General features: G+C 42.3%; 1 protein-coding gene across 1 annotated transcript in view; it reads left to right on the plus strand.

Annotated features, from left to right (window-relative positions):
- Positions 1-22,091, plus strand: part of LOC100772681 (carcinoembryonic antigen-related cell adhesion molecule 3-like) — a 70,167-nt gene extending 48,076 nt beyond the window's left edge. Inside the window, exons 8-12 of the mRNA XM_027431351.1 lie at positions 14,340-14,489; positions 15,595-15,954; positions 18,767-19,126; positions 20,553-20,813; positions 21,820-22,091. Coding sequence (XP_027287152.1) covers positions 14,340-14,489; positions 15,595-15,954; positions 18,767-19,126; positions 20,553-20,813; positions 21,820-22,091 — 1,403 coding nt within the window. The remainder of the gene's footprint in view (positions 1-14,339; positions 14,490-15,594; positions 15,955-18,766; positions 19,127-20,552; positions 20,814-21,819) is intronic.
- Positions 22,092-24,666: the final 2,575 nt, after the last annotated feature.

The following is a 24,666-nucleotide window of genomic DNA, read 5'->3' on the forward strand; positions in this document are numbered from 1 at the left end:
CTTGGGTCTTGAATCTGAACTAAAAGTAACCTCTCTATTGTCATAGCTCTGATGTCTCCACCCTAGATGATGTATTAAGTGTCTGTTGACTACAGAGGGGCTGGTTGAAACACCTGAAGAACTAGTGTCCTATTCCCCCCACCATTTTCTGATTTGTAGAGCCCGTGATGAAACCCTTTATTCAAGACACAGACCCCACAGTTACAGTACAGATCTCTGTTGTCCTCATCTGCCTCCGAGATGACACTGGAATATCCACCCAGTGGATCTTCAATAACTGGAGTCTGAAGCTCACAGAGAGGATGACACTGTCCCTAAAAAGTGATGACTCAGCATAGACCCTGGCAAGAGTAAAGACACAGGGTACAGGGTGTTCTCCAACCCAGTCAGTTCACACACCATGCTCCCAGTCAGGGTGGTGTTGATGAATGAGTGACCTCTCTTGTTGCAGCCTACATCAGAGTAGGGGAATTCCTTTTTTTGTGCTTTGTTTTTTGTTTATTTCTTTTTGCTTTTCTATGCACCTTTCACATCATGTATCTTGACCATATTCATGTCCCTGTCCCGCCCCATCCACTCTACATCCCTACATCCACCCCCAAATAAAACAAAATTGAAGAGATAAAAGGAAAGAAAAGGGGAAAACTTTAAAAAGTCATGATGGAAGCTACAGTGCGCCACAGTGAGTCACACAATAAACCCCTTTTGTCCATATATCTTTACTTGTGTGTGTTCATTGCAAAGAGTCATTGGTCTGGTTCAAGGCCTTTTGTTTCCTACTACATTGTAGTTGCTGGTCACGCACTATGACTCTTCTTGGATAGCTTCTGGTTGCCCTGTCTTGTTGAAATCCTGCAGCTTTGGGTCTGCATGTCAGGTCCCTTCATGTGTTTCAGCAGACCATAGATAGGTTGGATGGATATTGGGGGCAGGCCAAATCGTCACCCTGGTTCTCTGTCTGGGCAGCTGTAGGGTTGGTCTGTCAGCCAGATCTCCCATGTATTCACCACCAGGGTGAGCTCTCCAGCATTGACCCAACTAATTAACCTCTTGCAACAAAGGGGGGGGGGACAGTTCTGCTTTCACAGCCTCAGGTTCTGCTCATCCGTGGCTCTACCATTCTGACCAGCTCTCTGGTGTTGCCAAAGTGACAGGGGCCAATCATCTGAATGCTTCTGCTTGTGAGAGGTAGGACTACCCTTCACCATATTCTAGCTTTTTACATTTTCTAGATATTGTAAATATAATAGCAATGACTATGGTTTAGCGAGTATCTGTGGAGTTGAGTGTCAAGTCCTTTGATCAAAAGCCAGAGAGGTGCAGTTGTCTGCTGTGATAGATTTATTTTTTGTGAGAGTTCTCCACAATGATTTATACAGTGGTTGCACCATCAGTGAATGAGGGTTCCACATTCTTCAAATCCTCATCAGCATTTGTTGTAGGCTTTTATCCATTTTAATAATGTAATGTGAAATATCAATGTAGTTTTAATTTCTATTTCCCTGATTGCTAATAATGATGAACACTTCTAGAGATATTTGTTAGTCATTTTTATTGTTTGTTTTGTAAACACTCTGTACAGATCCATTGTGCAATTTAAAATTCAGTTGTTTGTCCCCCCCTGCCCCTGTATGCCTTTGTCTTTCTCTCTTTCCTTAGGTTTGGAGACAGGGTGACTGTATTAGCCCCAATCTGTCCTGGATCTCACTATGTAGACCAGATTGGCTATTGCTGTTTCCCTTGGTTGTTTCCTAGAATTTGAGAATAAGTCCTTATTGTTGAAGGCTCCATGGACTTATAGAACTCAAGGCTTTGAGGAGTCAACCTGGATCTCACCCAGATGGCTCCAATCTCTGAACTGGACTTCATAGTGCTTGCTGTTTCTATGCAAGCTAACAACTGAGGAATACAATCTACAAAAAACAGAACTGACCAGCATGGCATGATATTCCTAAATTTCCAAAAGTAACACTTATATATTTGAGGTAACCAACAACTGTCTAATTAGAAGTAATTCTGGCCTGACAGATGGGAAATAATTTCTGTCATTAGAATCCTGGACAAGTAAATTTGTCTAGTAAGGTCATTGATCATAGAGGAGAATATACTATAGCCAATTTCTTAAACCATTTTAAATGCCATATTCTGTAGGTCTTTGAAAGGTTTGAAGGCTATCTATCCATCTCAAATATATCTCAGTATATCTAGAAAATCTAACTAACATGATTATAAATTTTGGCTATCATAGGTAACTGTCTATAATCTCTTTTAATTAAACATTACATTTTTAAATGAGCTGTATAAACACAATACCTAAACAAGAGGAGAAATATACATATCACAAAATTGACCTTAAATTTGTATTAGTAAACCAAAATCCATACCATTGCAAAGTATTCATTTTTGTGTTATATCCCCCCCCTTTAAGAGACTGGCTGTAATCACTAACAATTTATAACCAATCCCACTTAAATGAAAAAAAAATGATATTTGGGAATTTGGGCATCTTTCTCTCCAAACTGCTTCCTGCTGCTTGGAGGCACTGTCCATACCCTGGGAATCCTTAGAAAACCCAGAAACCTCTCCAAACCCTGTCTTTAGTAGTTTGAGGCCACATTGTCTCAGCTGTTTTAGATGTTGGATAACCTGGGCCACTGCTTCAGGGTGTCTTGCTTGATCAAACCATATTGGTCTGGAAGAAATCCACAGCTTCTCATTTTCTGTGGAAACAAAACAAAAACTCTTTTCCAAAGCAACATGTTCTTAGACTAAATTTTGAAGTCAACGCATTTTTAAAATATTTATGTTGTATTAATCCAGCAACATTTATAATCAAATATGTTTTAGCAGCTGTTGATCTGTCCTCAACAACTAAACACATCATAGACAACACAATAACATACAGTGTTCAGACTCTCTGTGTATTTTCTAAATCTTTACATGGCTTTTTATTACTCTATTTCTTTTACTTTTATCTTTTCATTTTTTGAGACAGGGCTACTCTGTGTACTTTTGCCTGTCCTAGAATTCACTCTCTACCCCAGGCTGGTCTTGAAATCACAGAGATCTGCTTGCCTCTGCATCCAGAGTGATGGAATTAAAGGTGTGCTTCACCACACCCAGTTACTTTATTTCTTTTTAGGCACATTACCCTTTTTTTTTTCTCTCCCAAATGTATGTATAGTTTTAAATACACTGTAAACCCTGAAGAGGTTTTTCTTCATCTGAATCTGTCTTTACTGTAAAGCTCTATCTTTTTATGGCCACTTTTCTTTTATCTGCTAAACAGCATTGCTAAAAGAGGTGTGTGTGATTTGCCACTTACAGGAAGCTTCCTTTAAAGCATTGTAGAGCCTCTTCTTGTCTCTAGCAAACAGAGCCCACCTGAGAAAATGTTGCTATCAAGAAGCTCTGCTTGCCTCTGTTATTTTGTTTTTAGAATATGTTTTAAAGTTTTTGTTAGGTTTCCTATGGAAAATCTCACTCTGTTTGTGGGCACCATTTTGTTGCTCGAGGTTTCTTGTTCCACCAGGTCCTGCTGCTTCAGCCCCAAATGAATACTCAAAGACTTATATAAATTATTCTGTTGACCTATGACTAGAGCTTCTTATTGACTAGCTCTGTCTTAAGTATTAGTCATTTCTATAAATATATGTAATTCCACCTGGTCTTGGCTTACCATAGTATGGCAGGACCTGCAACTCCTTTGCCAGCAACATGACAACTCCCTTAGCCCTCTCTGCCTATCTTTCCCAGAATTCTCCTCTTCTAGCCACACCTATCTTCCTGCATCCATTGACCAAACCATGTTTCATTCATCAAACAAAAAGAGAAACATATATACAGAAGGACATCCCCCATTAAGATTTCCAAGTTGTTTACTGTGAGATTGTGTGTTCTATATATGACAAGGAAGCTGCATCCAACAATTCTCAACTATGTAGCTGCCTACATTAGACTAACACACTCACAATATCATCTTACATTGCGATGTGGATGAGGAAATCTCCAGGGCTCCACCTACAATTAAAGAGTTATAGTGTTAATGAGTGCTCAGGGAAAATAGTATTATTCTTGGATGAGCTCCTGATAGATTATCTAACCCCAAATGATCAGACATAAACATATATACATGGACAATATTAACTGGGCCCAGCATATTGTATTTCTGCATTTATTAATTTTTCCAAAACTAAAAGGGTAATATTAATAATAAATACAGAAGACACAGGGATTTTAGAGAGATTGAAAGACATAGGAGGAAGTAGTTGGTGAAAATGAGGAACACCAATGATGTAAATACAACAAGTATAAAGAGAATTCTAAATAAACACCTTTAAAAGCCTTTAAAATGAATGAAAATAAGAGAGCTAGGGAGAGTTGGAGAACAAGAAATAGCTATCATGGTAGTGCCCAAGAAGTGAGGCTTAAGGAAAATCTTCTGAAAACAGTTTCCGTTTCTTGGCAGCATCATTGAGCAGTTTTCTCCCAATCCCTGGCACAAAGAAAGAGACGGATTTATAATTTTACATGGGCAGAAGAAAGTTTAACACCATGTTTTTAGTTCAGTGTAGTGTAAGATACAAAGAGCATGCAGGAACTAGTTTTGGCACTCTGAAAAGTAGTCAGTTCCCAGCAAGGCAGCTCCAACCCTCTATTCTAGAGTGAGCTGCAGCAGATTGGTCTGATTAAGTATGTGGGAATCTGGCCTAAGTCTCAGCCCTGTGCCCTAACAAAGTTGCAGAGACCATGACTTCACAGTAGACAGTAAGAGGGAAACTCAAAGGATTGCTGAAGTCATTTAAGATAGATTGAGAGAGGACTAGAGCTTTGTTCTCACAGCCCAAAAGGAGAAAACAGAGGGGAACAGAGTTTCAGTAGGAGGTCCTTGGTGAACTAAGAATGAATAAGGGGAGGGGAACCAGATTGTTTTCTACTCAAAATTACACTCATTGGCCATTATTTAGTGAAAACTGGTGCTCCCAACTATGAAAGGGTGCACCTCTAAATTAAAAGCAGAGAAGCATCACCACCAAGATCTTTCAGTGTGTAAATATACTTATCGCCAAGGCTGAAATGCTGGCTTCAATTTGAAGATTCGACTTGATGCAATTAGAGAACCAGTTTTTCCATGCATTCTAACCTCCCTATATGTACAGTAACAGTTTTTATACCAGTACAGTATTATGCTGAGTAAAAACACACATATTCTCAATCTACAGCTCTTTTCACACAAATAAAATGTATAAGTAACTGCAAATTAAAAGTCAAACTGTGGAATTAGGCTAATTTGTTGTGTACCAACATGAGGTTTTTTTAAATCAGTGTCTTTGTATCATTCATTCACTCATTCACCACAGGTGTTTGTGCATTTTGCAGACACAAGAATACTCCTGAAGAACAATGACATTCCATTTTGCCAAAGCCCTAGTATCAGAAGGAAGACAGATATCTACAAGGTGAATTCAGGGTTTGACTGGAATCACCAGGGCAGCACAAAAGAAAATGAGAAATGGGAGCTGGGGGGAGATGTCCCAATGTTTAATAGCACAAGCTGATCTTGTACCAATTTCAGTTCCCAGAACCTAAGTGAAGAGGCTTCAAAACCTCACCTACAACCAGCTCCAGGCAATTACTTACAGTCCCTGGGAATGCCCTATTCACTTGGGCATCGCCTTCTGAGTCCCAGCATGGAGAATCTTGCTATAGCACTGCTCAGGCTGTTACCCAACTGTGATTTTATGAGTTATCGCAGGACCTTCAGGATCCCCAAGAGTAGGGGCAGAAGCCATAGGTCCTCTTGATATCTCCAATTCCTCAGGAATTAAGCCTGAAAAATTCTCTCTCCTGCAGGCAAGTAGTGACAGATGGTGCTGATCTGGACAGCTGTCCTGCCTCAGAGTCAGGGCCATATGTTCATAATTGAGGCTTCCTTATCTCCATGGCAACCTTCATTATCAACATGTGCTATCAATGGAAAAGAGACACAGTAAAGAGTGTATACAGCTGTCTCATTTGCCATGGGTGACAGACAAGCTATCTGTGATCAACCACGTATCCAGTGTCTTCACCCTGGAGGCCTTCTCAGATGTATGTGGAGAAGGAGCAGCTGTTTTTCATAGATGCTAATCCTGGCCATCAACAGCTTGAGAAAAATGTATATTCTATGAAGTGAAAATGGAGAGTTAGGTTTGTCCTTAGAGCTGAACTACCCACCTCTGTAGAATTTCTACCAATTCAGGGACTCTATAGCCTGCCTACTGAATATGAAGTCATGTGTTTTCTTCTATACTGCTGTCACTACTTCAGAAAGGCAAAGGATAGGGATTTGCTTATTACCTTGAAAAAGATCCTACATCTAATACAGGATTCTCTCTGCTCAGGAAGTCACTGATACCAAGCAACTTCAGCAGCCGTCTCTCATCATACCTCAGTGTATTCTTTAGAGAAGCAATCATGGGGGGATTGGCCTTAGATCCTGGGTAGTAGGAGCAATTGTCTCACATTAAGAAAGTGAGCATTCCATGTCCCTAATCCACACGAGCTAAATACAATTGTCCCTTCCAGCCAGAGTGCCAGCAAGTTCTTGCTCACTACCTCCTTCTAGAAGATATGCTTCTGGAAACATTCACCTGAGAGTCTGGAGAGATGGCTCATTAGTTAAGAGGTCTGATTGCTTTTGTGTAGGACATATATTTCTCTTCCCTGATCATGCACGGCAGGTCATACCCAGTCTGTAATTCCATTTCCAGGGGATCCAAGTCACCCTTCATGGCTCTGTTGACCTCAGGTATAGTTGTGGTGCACAGATATACATGCAATAAAAATAGCCATACACATACAAAGAAAGAAAGGAGGAAAGGAAGGAAGGAAGAGGGAAGAAAAAAATCACTTGAATTTCAAGAAAAATCTCTCTACGGTCCTTAACTATACAAAAAGGGCATTATAAGCCAAGACAATGGTTTTCTTTCAAGATCCCATATACTCCATATTTTTCCTTCTCATAGATCATTCTGAGACTCATCCTTTGCCTTTTGGGGACCTGTGCCTCATCTCATTCATCATCAAACACATGGGACAATTATCACATTTCATTGAGTAGTTAGCTTCATGACGGGACCACTCCTGGTTTCATGTGTGAGATTTCTTGAACACATCAAGTCACAAGGACTGTATGTGGGTGCTTTCCTTGTAATCTCAATGGAAAGTCTTATTTTGTCTAATCTTTGGACACCCTTGAACAGAAATGCCTTAGGAGGCCCTGTCACATACTCAGAAGTGGACATCAGGACAGCAGCAGGGACACAGCACTTTTTATAGCAAGGAAGACAGTTGGTCAGTGAAGACCAGGAGAGACAATGGGCATCTGACCAGATCCTAGTTCTCTATCACCATGACCTGCAGCTCAGCTCACACATTGCAAAGACATTTTATCCTACAAAGCACAAGAGACACAACACCTGTGAATACCATGTTCCTTCAGCATATGACTGTGAGCTATCTCACACATCAGTCTATTTTCAGCAAGTTATTACCCCTTGTTTTTATATGTCACATGGTCAATGTCCACATGAACTTTAGAAAAAAGCTTTCTATGTGGTTCACACATATGTGAGAAGGGATATTAAAACCCATGGATAAAAATGTGATTTTGTTAAAAGCCCTCCTGGTCCTTCACATTCCTAGATAACTCCCATATTTATGTCTCATCCTTAGGTAACCAGTGACCCCTGTAAATTATCATGTACTGCCTAAGCAGAATGGCTCACTTTGCAGTTTAGCTGGATGACTGAGGTGAATTCAGGCTCTATCCTAGCATGCTAGCTGAGGTTTCTGTTCACACATCAAGTCCTCGGGACAGGTTGTGAGGTTCACAGGGAAGTAACATGGGAATTCTCATCATCACCTATAAGTAGCATAGGTTTATTCATTAAAACCTGGTGGGCACTGGCCAATGTTCATCTCTGAGGGTCAATATGGCTTGACCGATAAAGCACTTTGGGTTTCATAGCCTTCCGGGTCTGTCTCACATCAGGCTATTCAGCTTAGCTTACATGTAACATAATCGGCGTTTTCCTACAGAGCAAGGAGATCCCACTATTTCAGATCACCCACGTCCTCCTGAATATATTGGTATTCATCCTTACATTTGTTTTCTTCAGAATATGTAATGTAGGCATGTAAGAGATCAACACTAGTAGGCTGTCAGAGGTCTCATATAGAGCAACATCTCCCCCAGTTTTCTGCAGAGCACTGTTACACACAACCATAAGCAGCAACTCCAGCCCAGCAGAAGGCAAGGACTCAGTAGCATTAACATGTGAACCTTAGTCTCACGATAAATCAACCATGCATAGATAAGTGGTCATAGCCTCTCAGAAGCTTTCAGGCTCAGGTTCTCTGAGATCAAAAGAACTCTCACTTTTCTTAGTGTCATTAGGAATGACTCAGAATGCTATGGGTATGTAACCTGGGGCCCACTGAGTACAAGATAATATGACATAGTCAACTCAAATGTTATATTGAGTAACTTTTATTCCATTATTGCTACAACTGTGTAATTTCAAAGGGCCAGAGAAAGAATTCTCACTCCTTTTGATTTCATGACATAGAACCACATATATCAACAACTAGGTTGGCAAAGTCATCTGGGATTTTCTCTTGCTCCTCTTTCCAGGTCCATCAAAGTATGACAAGGGGGACTTTTTCTGTCTTGCAAAGCTCAGGGTTTCTACATGGGATGGCAAAATGGGACATCCACCAACTCATCTCTTAACCCTAGTGAGTGTAATTTAGGATTTTCAGTATGTGTGTTGTGCTGTTGCTGGGATCCAGGCTGTTGTCCTTGACATAGAATAATCTGCCTATTGAATATACTCCTAGCCTCCATTTAAGTTGCGTTTTCAGAGTTTGATGTACCTCGGAGCTACTGTGGCCTTCTAAATATAGAATTCTTTTAGTGATTCCACATTTGGATTTTTCTGTTTATTCCACAAGCCTACCATTCTTGTCTTTGTTTTAATTGTCAAATTGACATAAGATAAAGTGACCTTTGTGGGGCCCACATCTCATCTGAGTCATGTTAATCAGGTCATTCTGCACAATTATTTGTGAGGAATTTTCTTCATTTTTCCTGATGGAATTAGATGGTCCAAGTCAGCTGTTGCAGTGCCATCCCTCTGCCAGTGGTCCTGGGCTATCTAAGTAAGCTAGCTAAACTTGAGCCAAAGGGGTAACAGAAAGACAGAGAATGACAGACATACAGAGAGAGAGAGAGAGAGAGAGAGAGAGAGAGAGAGAGAGAGAGAGAGAGGTGAGATAAATAATGACGGGAAGACACTATGCAACTTTCTTCTTCTGCTCCTTCCATCAGTTTCCTGCCTTGAATTTCTACCCTGTCTTCATTAAGTGATGAATTTGACCTCCTCATGAGGCAAGTCCGTCCTTTGCTTCCTAAGTTGCTGATTACAGAGTGTTGACACAGTAGCAGAATCAAAAATAGAAAGCAGAGTTTTTAGTTGAGAGCACAAAACACATCTAAGTAGATGACAAATATTATCATCCTTCCTCATATGCATCCCCATTAGTATTCTTTGCATAAAGAGAATAGACAAAGAGACAGACCTGCTGAGTGCAAAGTCATCTCATTTTCTCATGTCCTTTCCCTTGAGCTCAAAGAAAATGAGGAGCCTCTTCTGACAGCATGCTTTAGTTCTGGGCAACATCTTTCAGTCCATTTCTCACTCTCCCAAGCCCATAAGAAAGGTGTCATCTATAACTTTATATGGTTAGAGAGACGTTTGACACCATGTGTTCACTTCAGTGTAATGTATGTTGCAAGGAGCATGGAGAATAGAGGAACTGTAACCTGAGAGTAGTCATTTCACAGCACAGAGATCTCCCATACTCTGTGTCCTAGAGTGAGTTGCAGGAGATATGGTCTAACTGAAGATGTGGAAACCTGGTCTAAAGCTGCAGACTTGAGTCATAACATGAAGTTGTTGAGTTCATGCCTTGACAGTTGATAGGAACTCAGAGAATGACTGAGTCTTCTAAGATAGGATATTGAGATGGGACTAGAAGTTTGTTCTTCTAGCCTACAGTGAGAAGATGGAGAGGGACAAATGGTTTTTTAGCAGGAAGCCATCAGCAAAATAAAAACAATAGTGGGAGGTGAACAAAATTTTTTTAGACAAATATTATCATCATTGGCATTTTAATGAAGTCTGATGTTCCCAACTATGACAGTTGGGAACTAACTAATTTCATTTCTAAATGAAATCCATAGAAGGGTGTGCTACCAACATGGCTCAGAGACTAAAGGGAATTGCTTCCAAGGCTGGCATGCTGAGTTAATTTCCCAGATCAAACTTGGTGGAAAGGGAGAAACCATTCCTTCTTTTCGTCCTTATATGTACAATAGCATTTTATTACACATACAGTGATATATGCATGCATAAACACAAAATACACAAAATTCATAAGAATCTGTAAAATAAAAATCAAGCTGTGGTATTAGCCTATTTTGTTATCTATCACATGAGATTCTTTCAAAAGTCAGTGCTCTTGTATAATCTCTCAGTCCTTTATTTCTTCATTAATCCACATATATCTCAGCTTTTTTCTAGGCACTATAATATCTCAAAACAGCTGGGGCATTGTTTCTTCCCAAAGCACTAGTTGCAATGGACAGGAAGGCAGACATATGATGGGGGAAGTCCTTCTGTATATATGGTTCTCTTATTGGCTGATGAACTAAACACTGGCCAATAAGACAGGAAGACAGGTGAAACTAGGATGAGAAAAATTCTGAGAAAGGTAGACTGAGAGGGCCCACTAGAAGAGTCACCATGTAGGCCACCAAAGGAGTAACAAGTTCAGACCCTTTTCCAGTAAGATAAGACTACATGAAAACTCTTCGATTAATAGAAATGGGTTAAAATTAAGATAGAGCTAGCCAGTAAGAAGCCCTAGTCATCGGCCAACAGGTTAATAATTAATTTAAGTCTTTGTGTGCTCATTTGGGTCTAGAAGAAGCAATGGGACCAGGTTGGGACTTTTGAAAGATTCTCATGTTGATAGATAACAAAAGAGAACCACCGCAACATACCGACATTCAGAAGATGAATTCAGGTATTGAATAGATCCATAATGGGAACAAGGTTTGAATGAGAAAAGGGGGCTTGTGAATTGACCCATTGTTTAAAAGCACTTATTGCTTTTCCAGAGGACCTGGGTTCTGTTCCCATACCTATTTGAAGAGGAATCACAGACTCCCCTACCTACAACTCCAGGGGATTCCACACAATCCCTTGGTTCCCAATAGTCAACTGGGCATCTCCTTCTGAGTCTCAGCACAAATTCCCAAGATGCATTGTTGACCAGGCCATTAAACAATGGTTCTCATGGGCTTATGAGATTCAAACAGAACAGGCAGTGTCCCCAGGGGAGAAACAGAGGGCGTTGATCTTCTTGATGACTGCATGCCTCAGGGATTAAGTCTATCAAATTCTCTTCTGCAGGCAAGTAGTAACAGATGGTGCTGATCCATACAGCTATCCTGTCCTAGTGTCAGGGTCTTGCTCATGTTTGAGTCTATCTTATTCCCATGGCAACATTCCTTCACCATGTATGCTATCATTGTGAAACTGAGACACAGGAACCCTAGTGAATGCATCTGTCTCACACAGCAATGTGTGACAGACAAGTTGTCTTTGTTCAACCATGTCTACACTGTCTTCACGCTGGAGGCCTTTTGTGGTTTCTGGAGGGAGAGGAGCTATGTTTTTAGAGAGGTTAATCTTGGATATTGGCAACTTGAAGGGATGTCTGTTGCACAAAGTGAAGAAAATGGACAATTAGAGTTGAGTCTAGAACCTAAACTATCTGCCTCAGGAGAATTTGTACAAAATTCCAGGACACTGCATCCCAGCTGCTGGACAGGAAATCATGTGTTTTCTGGAATGTTGCTGCCACAACTCCCGAAAGGCAAAGGATCCTACATCTAACAGAGAACTCTCTCTGTCCAGAAAGATACTATTTCACAGAACTTGAGCATTGGTCTTTCATCATACCTCATTGTACTCCTTAGACAAATAACCCTTTCAGGCATCAGTCTTATATCTGGATTGTTAGTAACAATGGTCTCATATGTAACATGTTATAGTCCAAAATCAAGAACTTAGTTCTGCCAAACACACCTCTACTTTCTATCAATAATTTTTGCCTCAGAAAACATTCATCTGGGAGTGCAGAAGAGATGGCTCAGGGTTTAAGAGCCATAAATTCTCTTTAGAGGACTGGGGTATTGTTACAAAGACACACATGGCAGCCCATAAGCATGTGTAATTCCATTTCCAAGGGCCCATTTAGCCTTCTGTGGGCATCAGGCATACTTGTGGTTCACAGATACACTTTAAGGAAAAAGAACCATACACATGGAAAGAAAGAGTGAAAGAATGAAAGGATGGATGGGAAAAAGAAACAAAGAAAGGAACAGGGAAAGAAAGCAGCAAGTTATATTTCAGGAACTATGACTTCATCTTCCTTATCTGTGCAAGATAGAGCATTACAGGCAAAGACATTGGGTTTGCTTCAAGCTCAACTGTACCCCTAATTATTTCCTTTCCAAGATCACTCTGAGACTCATTTATCTTTTCGGGACATGTACATCATTTCAGTTACCATCAAACACCTATGAAGAAGGAGCCATGTTTTGGACCAGCTCTGGACAGATCTTTCTGTTCCACCAGATCCCACAGATGTTTAGTCCCAAATAAACACACAGAGGCTTATATTAAGTATAAACTGTTTGGTTAATGGCTCAGGCTTCTTATTGGCTACCTCTCTCTTAATCATTAACCCATTTATATTAAGCTATTTCTCCCTCCCAACGCAGGAGAACCACCATCTATGATTACTCAAGTCCTCCTGCATCTGCCTGTGATTTACCTTCTGTCTGATTATATAAGGACACAGATTTACGATGGATGCTAGAAAGATCCACAGTGGTTAAAAGAGGCCTTTTCAAGGGTAATAAGTCATATAGCAGGTCATCTTCTCTCTATTGTCTGAACAACAGTGCTACTAAGTGATGATGCTAACCCCATGGATGACGCCATTAAAGCATGTATATGAATTTCAGAATACAATCTACCTGGGGAGGAGAAATGGTCAAAGCCTCACTGAGAATGTAACAGGCTGAAACTCTCAGAGGGCAAGTGGACTCTTACTTATTCAGCACCACAACAGACACAGAACCCTATGAGTGTGTAATCTGGAAACAAGTGACCGACACTCAAAGGGACCTATTCAACCTGAATTTAATTGTGAGAGATTTCTGTCTCTTCATCACTATAACTACGTACATAATGAGACCCTTTCCTGGGACACTCAGCCACTCTTGGGTGTTAATGAGGACCAACAGCACAGATACTTATGCTGGCCAGTGAATCCTGCTCTGGACATGAGGTTTCAGTTCTCCCAGTGATCTCCAGTAGTTGATAGCAGGGCTCATGCTCAATCCTCAGAAAATCATTTCCATGAAAAGAATGCTTTTCCTTTTTGTCCCTACTAACATTTAACTCCGTTCCTAGAATATGCTTTGATCTACTACTTGCTCCTTCTTTTGTCTATGAACACCTTTCTGCTTGGGGACCATGAAGGTCTCCTTGTTCTTAGTATTTGTCAAATGGAAATACAAGATTACCAAGAGGGAATCCTTTCTGAAATGTCAAAGATGACCCAGGAAATCTGAGAGGATATAGGCACACCCATCACAAAATGGTAGACTGTTGCTTTGAAAGCCTCCATGGGAAGAGAAATCACATGGCCATTTTAAGGACAAACAGATCACCTCTTCTCCATCCTTGGGCACATGAAACTCCTCACATAACTGTTCCTGGTCCTCTCTCCTGGATCATTAATTGATGGTGACATTAGTGATAAAGGACTGATCTTCATCCATAGTCATCACTCAGCTAGTCTATGCATAGCCCACAGAGACATTATTGTCACATTCCTGCAGGGGTTAAGTAAATACTAAATTCCCATAACATTGAGATCATATGGTAGACTGGATGCTCAGCTGGGCTGAGCAAGGCAAGGACACAGAGGGTGTCGACACTGGGATGAATAATTGTTCTCTGAGGGCATGGGGATTCTTATTACCCTTGTTGCTTAATGTGTTGCTTGGAGGAGAAACATAAAGGGAAGTTGAGAGGGATGAGGGTCAGCACTGAGAGTGGAAGGGATTGAGCAGTGTCTTGGACTCCAAGCCCACTACTCACTGATCATTAGATTCATCACTGCCAAGTGCTCCTGACTGTGAAAAATCTCAGCCCTGAAGGAAGAACAGCAGTGCCTGCCTGCTGTGCTGGAGCTGAGAATCTTCTCGTCAGAGGGAGGACAGCAAGTGAAAAGAGTGATGGAGGGGTCCTCTGTGCTTCTTTGCAAGTGGTGTGCCCCCTGGCAGGGCCTTCTGCTCACAGGTAAGTATACATACTCTCTGATTGCATGGGGAGTGGACCTCAGAGGCAGGATGGAGTCTCCTGTAGAGGAAATGAGCCCCAAACAAGACTCAAGGCTTCTGTTTGCAGTTATGGTGCAGAAGGTACAATGAGGGACAGAGGCTCAGCAACCTGAAGCTCTCAGAAGACAGGAGGTGGCGATGGTAAGAAGAAAACCTCACATTCTCAGTATTCACAGTGATTACATTGGGTCCAATGTTACGAAGGCGGTTGTCCTCAGCCATGGCATCATTTCCCTCCAAATAGAAATCAAATAGGGGAGGACTAGCAAGAACTCTCAGTGTGTGAAGATATGACAACCTGAAACCAATCCTACGTTTCACATAGTATATGGAGAGAACAGACTCTTGCATGTTCAACTGTACCCTCCACATATGCCTTGTGGCATGCACCCACACATGCATACCTTGACACATGTTCCCACACACAGACCTGTGGCATACATCTTCATATGTGCACAAAGAGACATGAGCCTTCACAAATGCTCATATATATTTATATAAGTAAATAATTTCTTCGCATTGGAATTTAATTATTGTCATAAGCTCCAAACAGAGGCAGGGGATCTCTGTGATTTCAAGGCCAGTCTGGTCTACAGAGCAAGTTCCATGACAGCCAATGGCACACAGAAAAACCAAGTCTCAAAAAAAAAAAAAAGGAAAAACAAAACTAAATCCAAAACCAAAATCAAACTTCCAAACAAAAGGCCCTGCTTCTAGTGGACCTGATGACAGTATATCCAAAAGATGAATCCATGGACTAGAATCACAAAGGGAAAATATCAGAAAGTGAGGACTCTACAGAAGGAGTTCCGAAAGGCATTGCTGCTCACACCAAATACTCTATGTGAGGAGAGATGTGGGGCATTGAGAGGAGAGACAGGCAGACACCCAAGCAGAGAATTCCTAAGAGAATTAATGAAACAGCCAGATACAGTGAGTGAGTCAATGGGAAGACATGTTGCTCATGTTAGTATAGGAGAGTGGGCACACCCCTACTCTCACCCTAAATCCTGAGTGATTATCACACCTGTTAATATTGGTGTTTTTTCTCAATCTCCTTCTAGCCTACCTGCTATCCTTCTGGCACCTGCCCACTGTTGCCCAAGTGGCCACTGAATTAACACCACCCCTAGTGGCCGAAGGAGATAACGTCCTTGTCCTTGTCCACAATCTGCCAGAGAATCTTCTAGCCTTAGCCTGGTTCAAAGGACTAACAGACAAGAAAAAAGGAATTGCAATATATGGATTTCACAAGAATTTAAGTGCAACAGGGCCTGGGCACAGTGACAGAGAGACAATATATCGCAATGGATCTCTGCTGTTCGAAAAGCTCACCAAGAAGGACACAGGATTCTATACCTTGAGAACCTATAATAGACTCGGAAAAATCGTATCAACAACATCCATATACCTCCACGTGCATGGTAAGTGATTTTTTGTGAACTCTGTGAGCCTGGATGATGTTCATTTCACTGGACACATACAGGAGAGAGTCTGTGTCTACTCTCCTTATGTATTTTGCCCTGTGTTGGGGTTTGTGCACTTAGTGAAGGACATACATGGTATAGAATTTTGGCAATAGATCAGCATCCTTTATTTGACTTCACCTTGCACACAGATGGATGTGGGATGGGTAACTTAGCCAAGGATATTAGCCACTGCCTAGACTCTAGGGGTTGTTACCAGCAATGTTTCCTTGAGGAAGACTCAGAGGGAATCAACATTGTGCCTGGTTGTTGAAGACATTTGATCCTTACATGAGCACCAGAATGCTCTGTCTCCAGGTCTCTGTCCCAGACTCAACTCCAGGTGTCTATGACAAACATTTTATAAGTGTTGAATTTTAACTTCCCGATGGCAGGTAACAGTGCTCCCTAGTAGACAAAGTCTCGTGATGTGTAGAGTCAGACAGAGCACCTTGTTTGGGCTACATTCTTTGGTCATTTCTTCAGAGATTCAGCATGGGAACATAGTTCAACAGGTGCTCATGCCATTGAATAACTGTCCTGTTGTGCATATGAGATTTACATGATGGTCATGGTCCCCAAGGAGAGAGACTGAGGACATAGGTTGTCCTGACAAGAGCTTATCCACTGTATCCAGCTCAGGGAATTCTCTCCTGCAGGCAAATGGCTATGCTGATCTTGTAGCTTCCCAGCTATGGGCTGTAGTTCCCCCAGTGATCACCAGGGATGTCATCAGGACACACAATGAACTGGTGGAAAAGTGTTTGCCTGAACCAGGAATGTACCTAGTAGTCTAGTTCTACCCCTGTTTTTACAGACCAGGAAATCATGGTCACAGCATTCTGAGACCTATAGGCTGCTTAGTGTCTCTGCCACATTGCCAGGAGTTCATGTTCTGTTTCCCACTCTATGTGTTTCCTTTGGGAAATACATGCCATCCAAGGGGAATCAACTAGGTAGAGATCCAAAGCATCTCAGAAAGATGATGGAAAGCATATGTAGACCCAATACACTGTTCAGCAAACAGAGGAAGTAGGAGCATGGTCTTGAAAATCAAGCATATGATGAAGGAGCTCACAGCCTTTTTCCAGAAATAAGGTAGCTTCCTCCAACACACCCAAGATGTGACATCCCGGGCTTTGACTTTGGTCAGAACCCAGTCTTATGGCAACTTGAGTGAGAATAGGGCTGTTCTTTTCCTCACACATAACTGTCTCCTTCCTGCTGGGAGAAAATTCTGTGTTTGCAGGGCATTCAAAACACAGGGTAGTTTGGTGCCCAGCTGAGTTTCTTTGTCACCCACTTGTGCAGATTTTCCCTTTGGCGCTGACTAACCTAGGCCAGGACACAGCAGAGTGCAGTCCCAGAGTCAACTGCTATTATCTCTTGTCACAGGCATGGTCATTATTCTTGACTCTCACTCTGCATTCTGCAGGACAGAAAGGTAAAGAAAATGAGAAAGGAACACGGGGCATCAATGAAGCTAGAGGGGCAGAGCAGTGTTTTGAACACAACCTCGGCCTATGGGGTTCTGGGAGACTCTTCTTGCTGAGAAGAGGCTAAACTCAGATGGGGGAACAAAGCAAAGCTTGGGAGCTGTGCTGGAGCTGATGTCCTCAGAGGGATGATAGATCAGTCCACTGGGACAGTGGAGGTCCTCTCTGTACTCCATGGAAAAGGGTATGCCACATCTCAGGGGCTTCTTCTCACAGATGAGGAGACCAGGAGTTGACAGTGTGTGAGAGGAGAGGACTGACATACTTTGGAGTCTCCTGAGTGACACAGGATAAACAAGTTGTCTCAGTGTTTCTAGGGGAGAAGACAGAGAGTGGGAGAGAGTCTCAACATTAGGATGCTCTCACTGATATTAAATGGTAAGGGTGAGGGAGACATTATTCTTACAGTAATTTAGTAAGCATGGCCACAATATTCTGTAGACTGATACTCTCAGCTTGAGAGCACACATAAAAAAATCAAGCCAGTGTGGATCACTGACACAGTCCAATGAATACAGGCATTTGCTTTGTTGTCTGACAAGCTGAGACCAGTAAACAGAAGTCCTCTGAACTCCACTAAAGCATTGTATACAGGATCCATCCACACTCACAAGACTAGACCTTACACTACACAAATACAAGTATAATATGTAAAGAAATATAAAAAATCAAAGAAAATGGAATTATCCAGTTCTGGTTGCATAAACATATGAGTTTCATAAGTAAATCTATGGGTATACTGGATTCTGGGACATCATTCATTCATTCATTCATTCATTCATTCAGGCTCCACATGTTTCTGAAGTTTTTTTCTGGCATCATTTTTTTAAATACAAAACAACTTATGGTTCTTACAATGACACAGTTCAAGTAGACTTGAAGTAAAGTAAGGTAGAAGGTGAATTCAGATGTTGGCTACAACCTCAAGAGGAGCAGAACAACAACCAAAGTCAGATAGTGAAGACACGGGGTCTGTAGGAGAAGAGAGTGGGCTGGCATCACCCTAACACAATCCACTATAAATGAGAGCAGGGGTCTGATGGCAGTAGGTCATGGCAATATTGACAACTGAAGATAGAGACCATTACAATAGAAATGATGAGTATGGGGATACTGAGGACATGAAGGTTGTGCTGGCCTCCACCTAGTATGACAGGGAGAGAACCACCCACAAATCTAGGCTGAGAAATGGACATAGCTGGTCAGGACACAAGACCTCATCTTAGTCAAATACAGAAATCTGAAGTTAGATGGATCTTTCTCTTCTCTTCTAGCTTTCCTTTGGAACTGTGGGCGGTTCACCACCTCTGCCCAACCCACTATTGAATTAGAGCCACCCAGTGTTGCTGAAGGGGGAAGCGTTCTTCTGCGAATTCACAATCTCCCTGAGAATCTTCAAAGCTTTGTCTGGTTCAGAGGAATATCTGTGTTCTGGGAACATGAGATTGCCCGATACATAATAGACAGCAAGTCAAGAATTACGGGGCCTGCACACAGTGGCAGAGAGATGTTGAACAGTGATGGATCCCTGGTGCTTCACAATGTCACACGGAATGACACCGGACTGTATACCCTACGAATTCAGGGTACAGATAAGAAAAGTGAAGAAACCCATGTGCAACTCCGGGTGGACAGTAAGTGATTCTCTATGGTTGTTCAGTGCTGGGTGGGGCTTAGACACACAGGACTGTCATGCCTATCCTTCTTTTCCTCTGTAATGTGCCCCCATGTGGAGGTTTGTGTACTAAGTGCAGGAAAACCTGGTAGAGACAAATGGCCATAGATCAGACTTCATCTTCTCACTTCACCTGCATCAAGGAAGAACTTGATAGAAAATAACTCATTGTAAGATGTCAGAGTCGCCGGGTGTTGGTGGTGCACGCCTTTAATCCCAGCACTCGGGAGGCAGAGGCAGAGGATCTCTGTGAGTTCGAGACTAGCCTGGTCTACAAGAGCTAGTTCCAGGACAGCCTCCAAAGCCACAGAGAAACCCTGTCTCGAAAAACAAAAACAAAAACAAAAGATGTCAGAGTCAGCCCAGTCTCTTGGGGCTTTAGACCAGGTAGCCATTGAGCCCTGTCATCTTTCCAAGGTGAGGATAAAGGGAACAAAGAGAGGAATTTTCCAGTACTCCACTCTTCCTGTCAAAGCTGATAGGGAACAATGGTTTTAGGTCATCCATGTCAAAATGGGGCATGAATTGGCTCCATATTGAGGGTGTCATAAATAAAGTCCATGAACTGGCAGAGATATAATGAAGTCCTGCCTACTGACATGATCCTCAGGGCTTGGTCAGCTTTCACTCTTATGTGCTTGCCTAGGGGTGGAACTTCCTGCAGTGGCCTCAACCTTTTCACATCACCCCCTCATTTAAAAAATGTGCTATAGTCTTGCCCACAGGCCAATCCGAAGGTGGCATTTTCAGCTGAGGCCTTGTCTTTCAAAATTACTCAAGTTGCATAAAACCAGCCAGCCTAGTGCCCAATCCTTTTAAAGACCTGAGCTTTCCCTGAAGATCAGACTCTCCCGGATCCCACCCAGTCCCAGTCCTGGGGGATGGCAGACAAAGAAGAAAGAGCATCAATAGTGTAACGTCAGGGTTTTGTTTGGAGTCACAAATGAATCTGAAAAAAACACCAATGAAATGAAAATTCCAGTCGTATTGAATTCATGGGAGATATTACCTCAATGCTCAGTGTGCGTGAGTGTGCAATGTCAGACTGAGAGCAGTGAGGGAACAGTCATGAAGACCATGAGGGGAGGGTCCCATATGACACCTTTTCAGGGACAGATGTACTGGGGGAGGACATATTGATGACCTTCATTAAGTGGCATAGACACACACACATCTGCAGCTCTAGGCTTCATGACAAAGCCATCTGCTCATGATAGAGGCCACTGTCTTTTCACTATGTGCAATGGTTCCCATCTGATAGCCTTTTTTTTCTCTTTTCCCTTCCAGGCCCCCTTTCTCCATGCTGTAACCCTCTTGCCTCATCAAAGTCATGATCCAACCAGTGCCTTTGTATGTTGCTCAAGGGGGAACTGTTCTTCTCCAAGTCCACAATCTTCCGGAAGATTTCCAAGCTTTTACTTGGTACAGGGCTGTGTATCGTGTTCCATATTATGAAATCGTCGAATACAGCAGAATCCTGAATACCCTCACCTGGGGTGATCAATATAGCGCAAGAGAGACTGTGTTTTTCAACGGATCCCTGCTGCTCAGGGACATCACTGAGCAAGATGCAGGAATGTACACACTAGAGATTTTGAAAAGTGATTTCAAAATGGAAAAAGTATATGTGCAATTCCATGTAAACAGTAAGTGACTCCCCTTGGCCTCCAGCTGCTGGGTGTGTCTTAGGCCACTTCATACACTGAGCTCTCTTCATGCCTGCTCTCTCCCCACTGCATTGTGTCCCCTCAATAGCCTTTGGGCTCTTACTGCAAAACACACATTGGGTAGACAACAAATAGGTCAGAGTCCCTCACCTGTCTTTACCTATAGAGAGCAGAAAATATGCTGGGTAACTCAGCAAAAGGATGCCAACCTCAGTGCAGACACTTGAGGCTCTTACCATGCACACAGCCTTAAGAGAGATTCTGGGGAGTCAGGCAGACACTGGACGAGGAAGCCCTGGGATCCTCACAGAGAGTACCACGAAGCCCTGACTCCAAGACTTTGCCCGGGGCCACATTCCAGGTTACACTGGGAAGAGTTTTGACACTGTATGCTCTGATTTCCTGTTAGAGTTTTCAGGGAACAAGTCTTCACTGACTCTCCAAATCTCTTAGAGTGTAAAAAAAATCTCTTAGCTGTGTGCTGCCATGGCAGCTGCAATTAGGTAGGTTATTTCAGTATCTTCTTCTCCTGAGTCTCGGTTGGTAGATGTCCAAGCCTGTTGTTCTGATGGGCTTATGAGACTTCACAGGAAGAAGTTCATGGCACCAAGGGAAGAAAGGAAGGAGGCAGCTACTCTAGATTCTTGCTTCCCCTCATGGGTCCGTCCTGGGGAATTTTCTTCTATAAACCAATAGTGACAGAAGCTCTTCATGAGGGCGTCTACAAGGTCAGATCATTGCTTGTAACTAAGCTTAACTCATGGACATGGTCTGTGTGTGCTAGTAGAGGGAAACTGATTCACAGGGATTAGTGCCTGAATGAGGGTCACAAAGTTCTTGGTTGGCATATCTGAAGGACAAGGTATGTCTATAGTTGGAGCTCTAAACTGCCCCATGGAGACTTTATCAAGTATCAACTAGAGAAGGATTGGTTCGACTCTCTCTAGACTACCGTCATTTGATACTCTCCTCTGTTTCTCCACAGAGCATGTGGCTCAGCCCTTCGTGCGAATCACAAACAGCGTAGTCTCATCACACAGATGTGTGATCTTCACCTGTGTTTCACCTGACACAGATGTCTCCATCCGTTGGTTCTTCAATAACAAGAATCTGCAACTCTCAAGGAGGATGACTTTGTCCCCCACAAAGTGTGGACTCAGAATATGTCCCGTACGGATGGAGAATTTTGGAGAATATAAATGTGAGGTCTTCAACAGAGTCAGTGTGAAGACCAGTCTCCCAGTCACGTTTCACTGATGGATGAGTGGCCTCTCTTCTCATCCGTCTATATCATCAGGGTACTGATCGGAGAAAAGTCATATGGTGAAATTGATCAGTTATCCCTCAATTATAATCAGCATGGTGGCTCATATCTATAATCCCAGGATGCATATGTGTACAAGGGAAGGCCAAGATTTAAAGTGAGATTCCGTCTCCCAAAGAAAATAAAGACACAAAAATGGTAAACAGAAATGAAAAGGAGTTAAGAGCTTGGATTGGGGATCAAACATAGCCAATCATCAGAATTCATGGGAACTAACTCAGGAAGGGCAAAACTTTGAATGCCCTCTGACTGCTGTAAAAATGGTAGAGTTTTTGCATAGAGAAAAAACATCCTCTCATAGGGTCAAATACATGCAATGTTTAACTCATTCACTAATTAAACTAAGACCAATGTTGCCTGCATACCAGTCATCCATGTGAAGTGAGGAAGAGTGACAGGAGGGTCTGTCTGTGTTTCACCATGGAATTAGCTAGTGTCTAAGTCATTTTGGTCCACAGTTTGATGTGCAGATGTAAATTTCTTGACATAAGAGCAGATCATACTGTTTTCATCCTGAGGGAAGCACTCGCAGTGGGACCTTGCACATGGTTATTTTTTATTTTATATATTTTTAAATTTCTTATTAGTTCAAATTAGGAAGAAGCTTGCTTCACATGTCAATCCCTTCTCTCTCTCCCTCTCCCTTCCCTTCCCCTAGCCCTACCCCCAGCCCCCCACCTGCCCCCCACCCCATACCCCTCCACTCCCCAGGGAGGGTAGGGCCCTCGATGGGGGCTTCCCAAAGTCCACTACGTCATCCTGGGCCTGGCCTAGGCCATCCCCCATGTGTCCAGGCCGAGAGAGCATCCCTTCATGTGGGATGGGCTATCAAAGTCCCTTCTTACACCAGAGAAAAAATACTAATCCACTACCAGGGGCCTCATAGAGTGCAGAGGCCTCCTCATTGACATCCACGTTCAGAGGTCTGGATCAGTCCCATGCGGGCCTCCCAGACAGCAGTCTGGGCCACAGCACATGGTTATTTTTAATATGTATTTCTTTCATCTTATATTGTCCTGTCATTTATTACCCCCAACCACAGCTTCCCCGCCTTTCATTTCTCCACAAACTCCTATCTCCCCTCTTCGTCAGAACCCCTATTCACTTTTCCTTCAGTAAATGAGCGGGCCTCCCAGGAATATTAATGAGCTGCACATGGCATGACAGGTGATATTAGACCTGCCACAATCCGTCATAGGGCTGGGTGAGGCAATCCATTGGGAAGAAATGGATTCCAAGGGCAGACACAATAATCAGGGATCTCTCCCACCCTACTGTTAGGAGTTCTGTAATAGTACCCAGATACATTAACATAAGTTATATGCAGAGGATCCAGCTCAGACCCATACACGGTCTGTGGCTATCACTTCAGTCTGTGATCCTCTATAACCCTTACTTAATTTATTCTGTGTTCCATGTTTTCATTGTGTCCTTGATCCCTTTGGTACTACAATCCATTTCCCCCCTCCTCTGTGGGGTTGCCCTGCTGCCGCCAAGTGTTTGGCTATGCGTTTCTGTATCTGCTCCCTTAAGTTTCTGGTTGATGACTCTCTGATGACAGTTAGGCTGCACGTCGATCAGTCAACATGTATAACAGAATATCATTTGTAACAATTTCATTTTGTTTTTTTCCAGTCATGTTTGGTTCTATCCTGAATTTGTGGGCTGTCCAGCTTCTGGGTCCCTGCCATCCTGGCAATGTCAGGTGTGGGACCCTCTCTCGACATGGGCTTCAAGTTGCACAAGTCAGTGGTTGGCCACTCCCACAAGTACTGTTTTATCATTGTCAGGTGTTCTGTGTTTCATGTCAGTGAAAGGAAGTGTTCATTCAAAGATCAAATTTTCACACCCGCGTGGCAGCAGGATGTTCTGGCTTCTGATGGGCATCCTCGAACAGCCATACAAAGGCATATTTATTGATTGTTGCAAAAATTGTTTTGGGGGTTAAACGAGTTCCTCATACCAAAGTCCTTGATATAATCTATATGGTTTTTGAAGGAATGCTCCCCTGCTTCTTTACTCCTTAAGGTGTACTATTTTCAGTATCCAATAATCCAAGAGCTTTAGGTGTTCCACAAGTATGTCATGACCAGAGTCATGAAAAGATTATAAAACTCCTTCAGAAACACAGAAAACAATCATTGATTTCCACAAAGATTTCTTCAAGGTTAAAGTACATTTAGAAAACAACTACTCTGTTCTAATGTTCACCCTTGATACATCGGCTCTGCTAGATTCCTACATTTCCCCTTTTGTTTAAGGTATATTAATTATGTTGAAAATTATGTTGTCACACAGTGAAGGCAACATTTTCTCTTTTGTGGTTTCAAAGAGTCTTAGGTATAAAAGTCAGAATAGATTTTAAAGCCAGTAAAGTTATTACAGCAAAAACAAGAATAGCAAGCATTAAGATAAGAAATCTATTAAAATAATTCACAGGATTAAATAAAGTTATTGTATCTGCCAGACTTTCTATAACATGCACCCCAAATACATCAGGCAACATAT

The sequence above is a fragment of the Cricetulus griseus genome, chromosome 9 (genome assembly GCF_003668045.3).
Source record: "Cricetulus griseus strain 17A/GY chromosome 9, alternate assembly CriGri-PICRH-1.0, whole genome shotgun sequence".
NCBI lineage: Eukaryota > Metazoa > Chordata > Mammalia > Rodentia > Cricetidae > Cricetulus > Cricetulus griseus.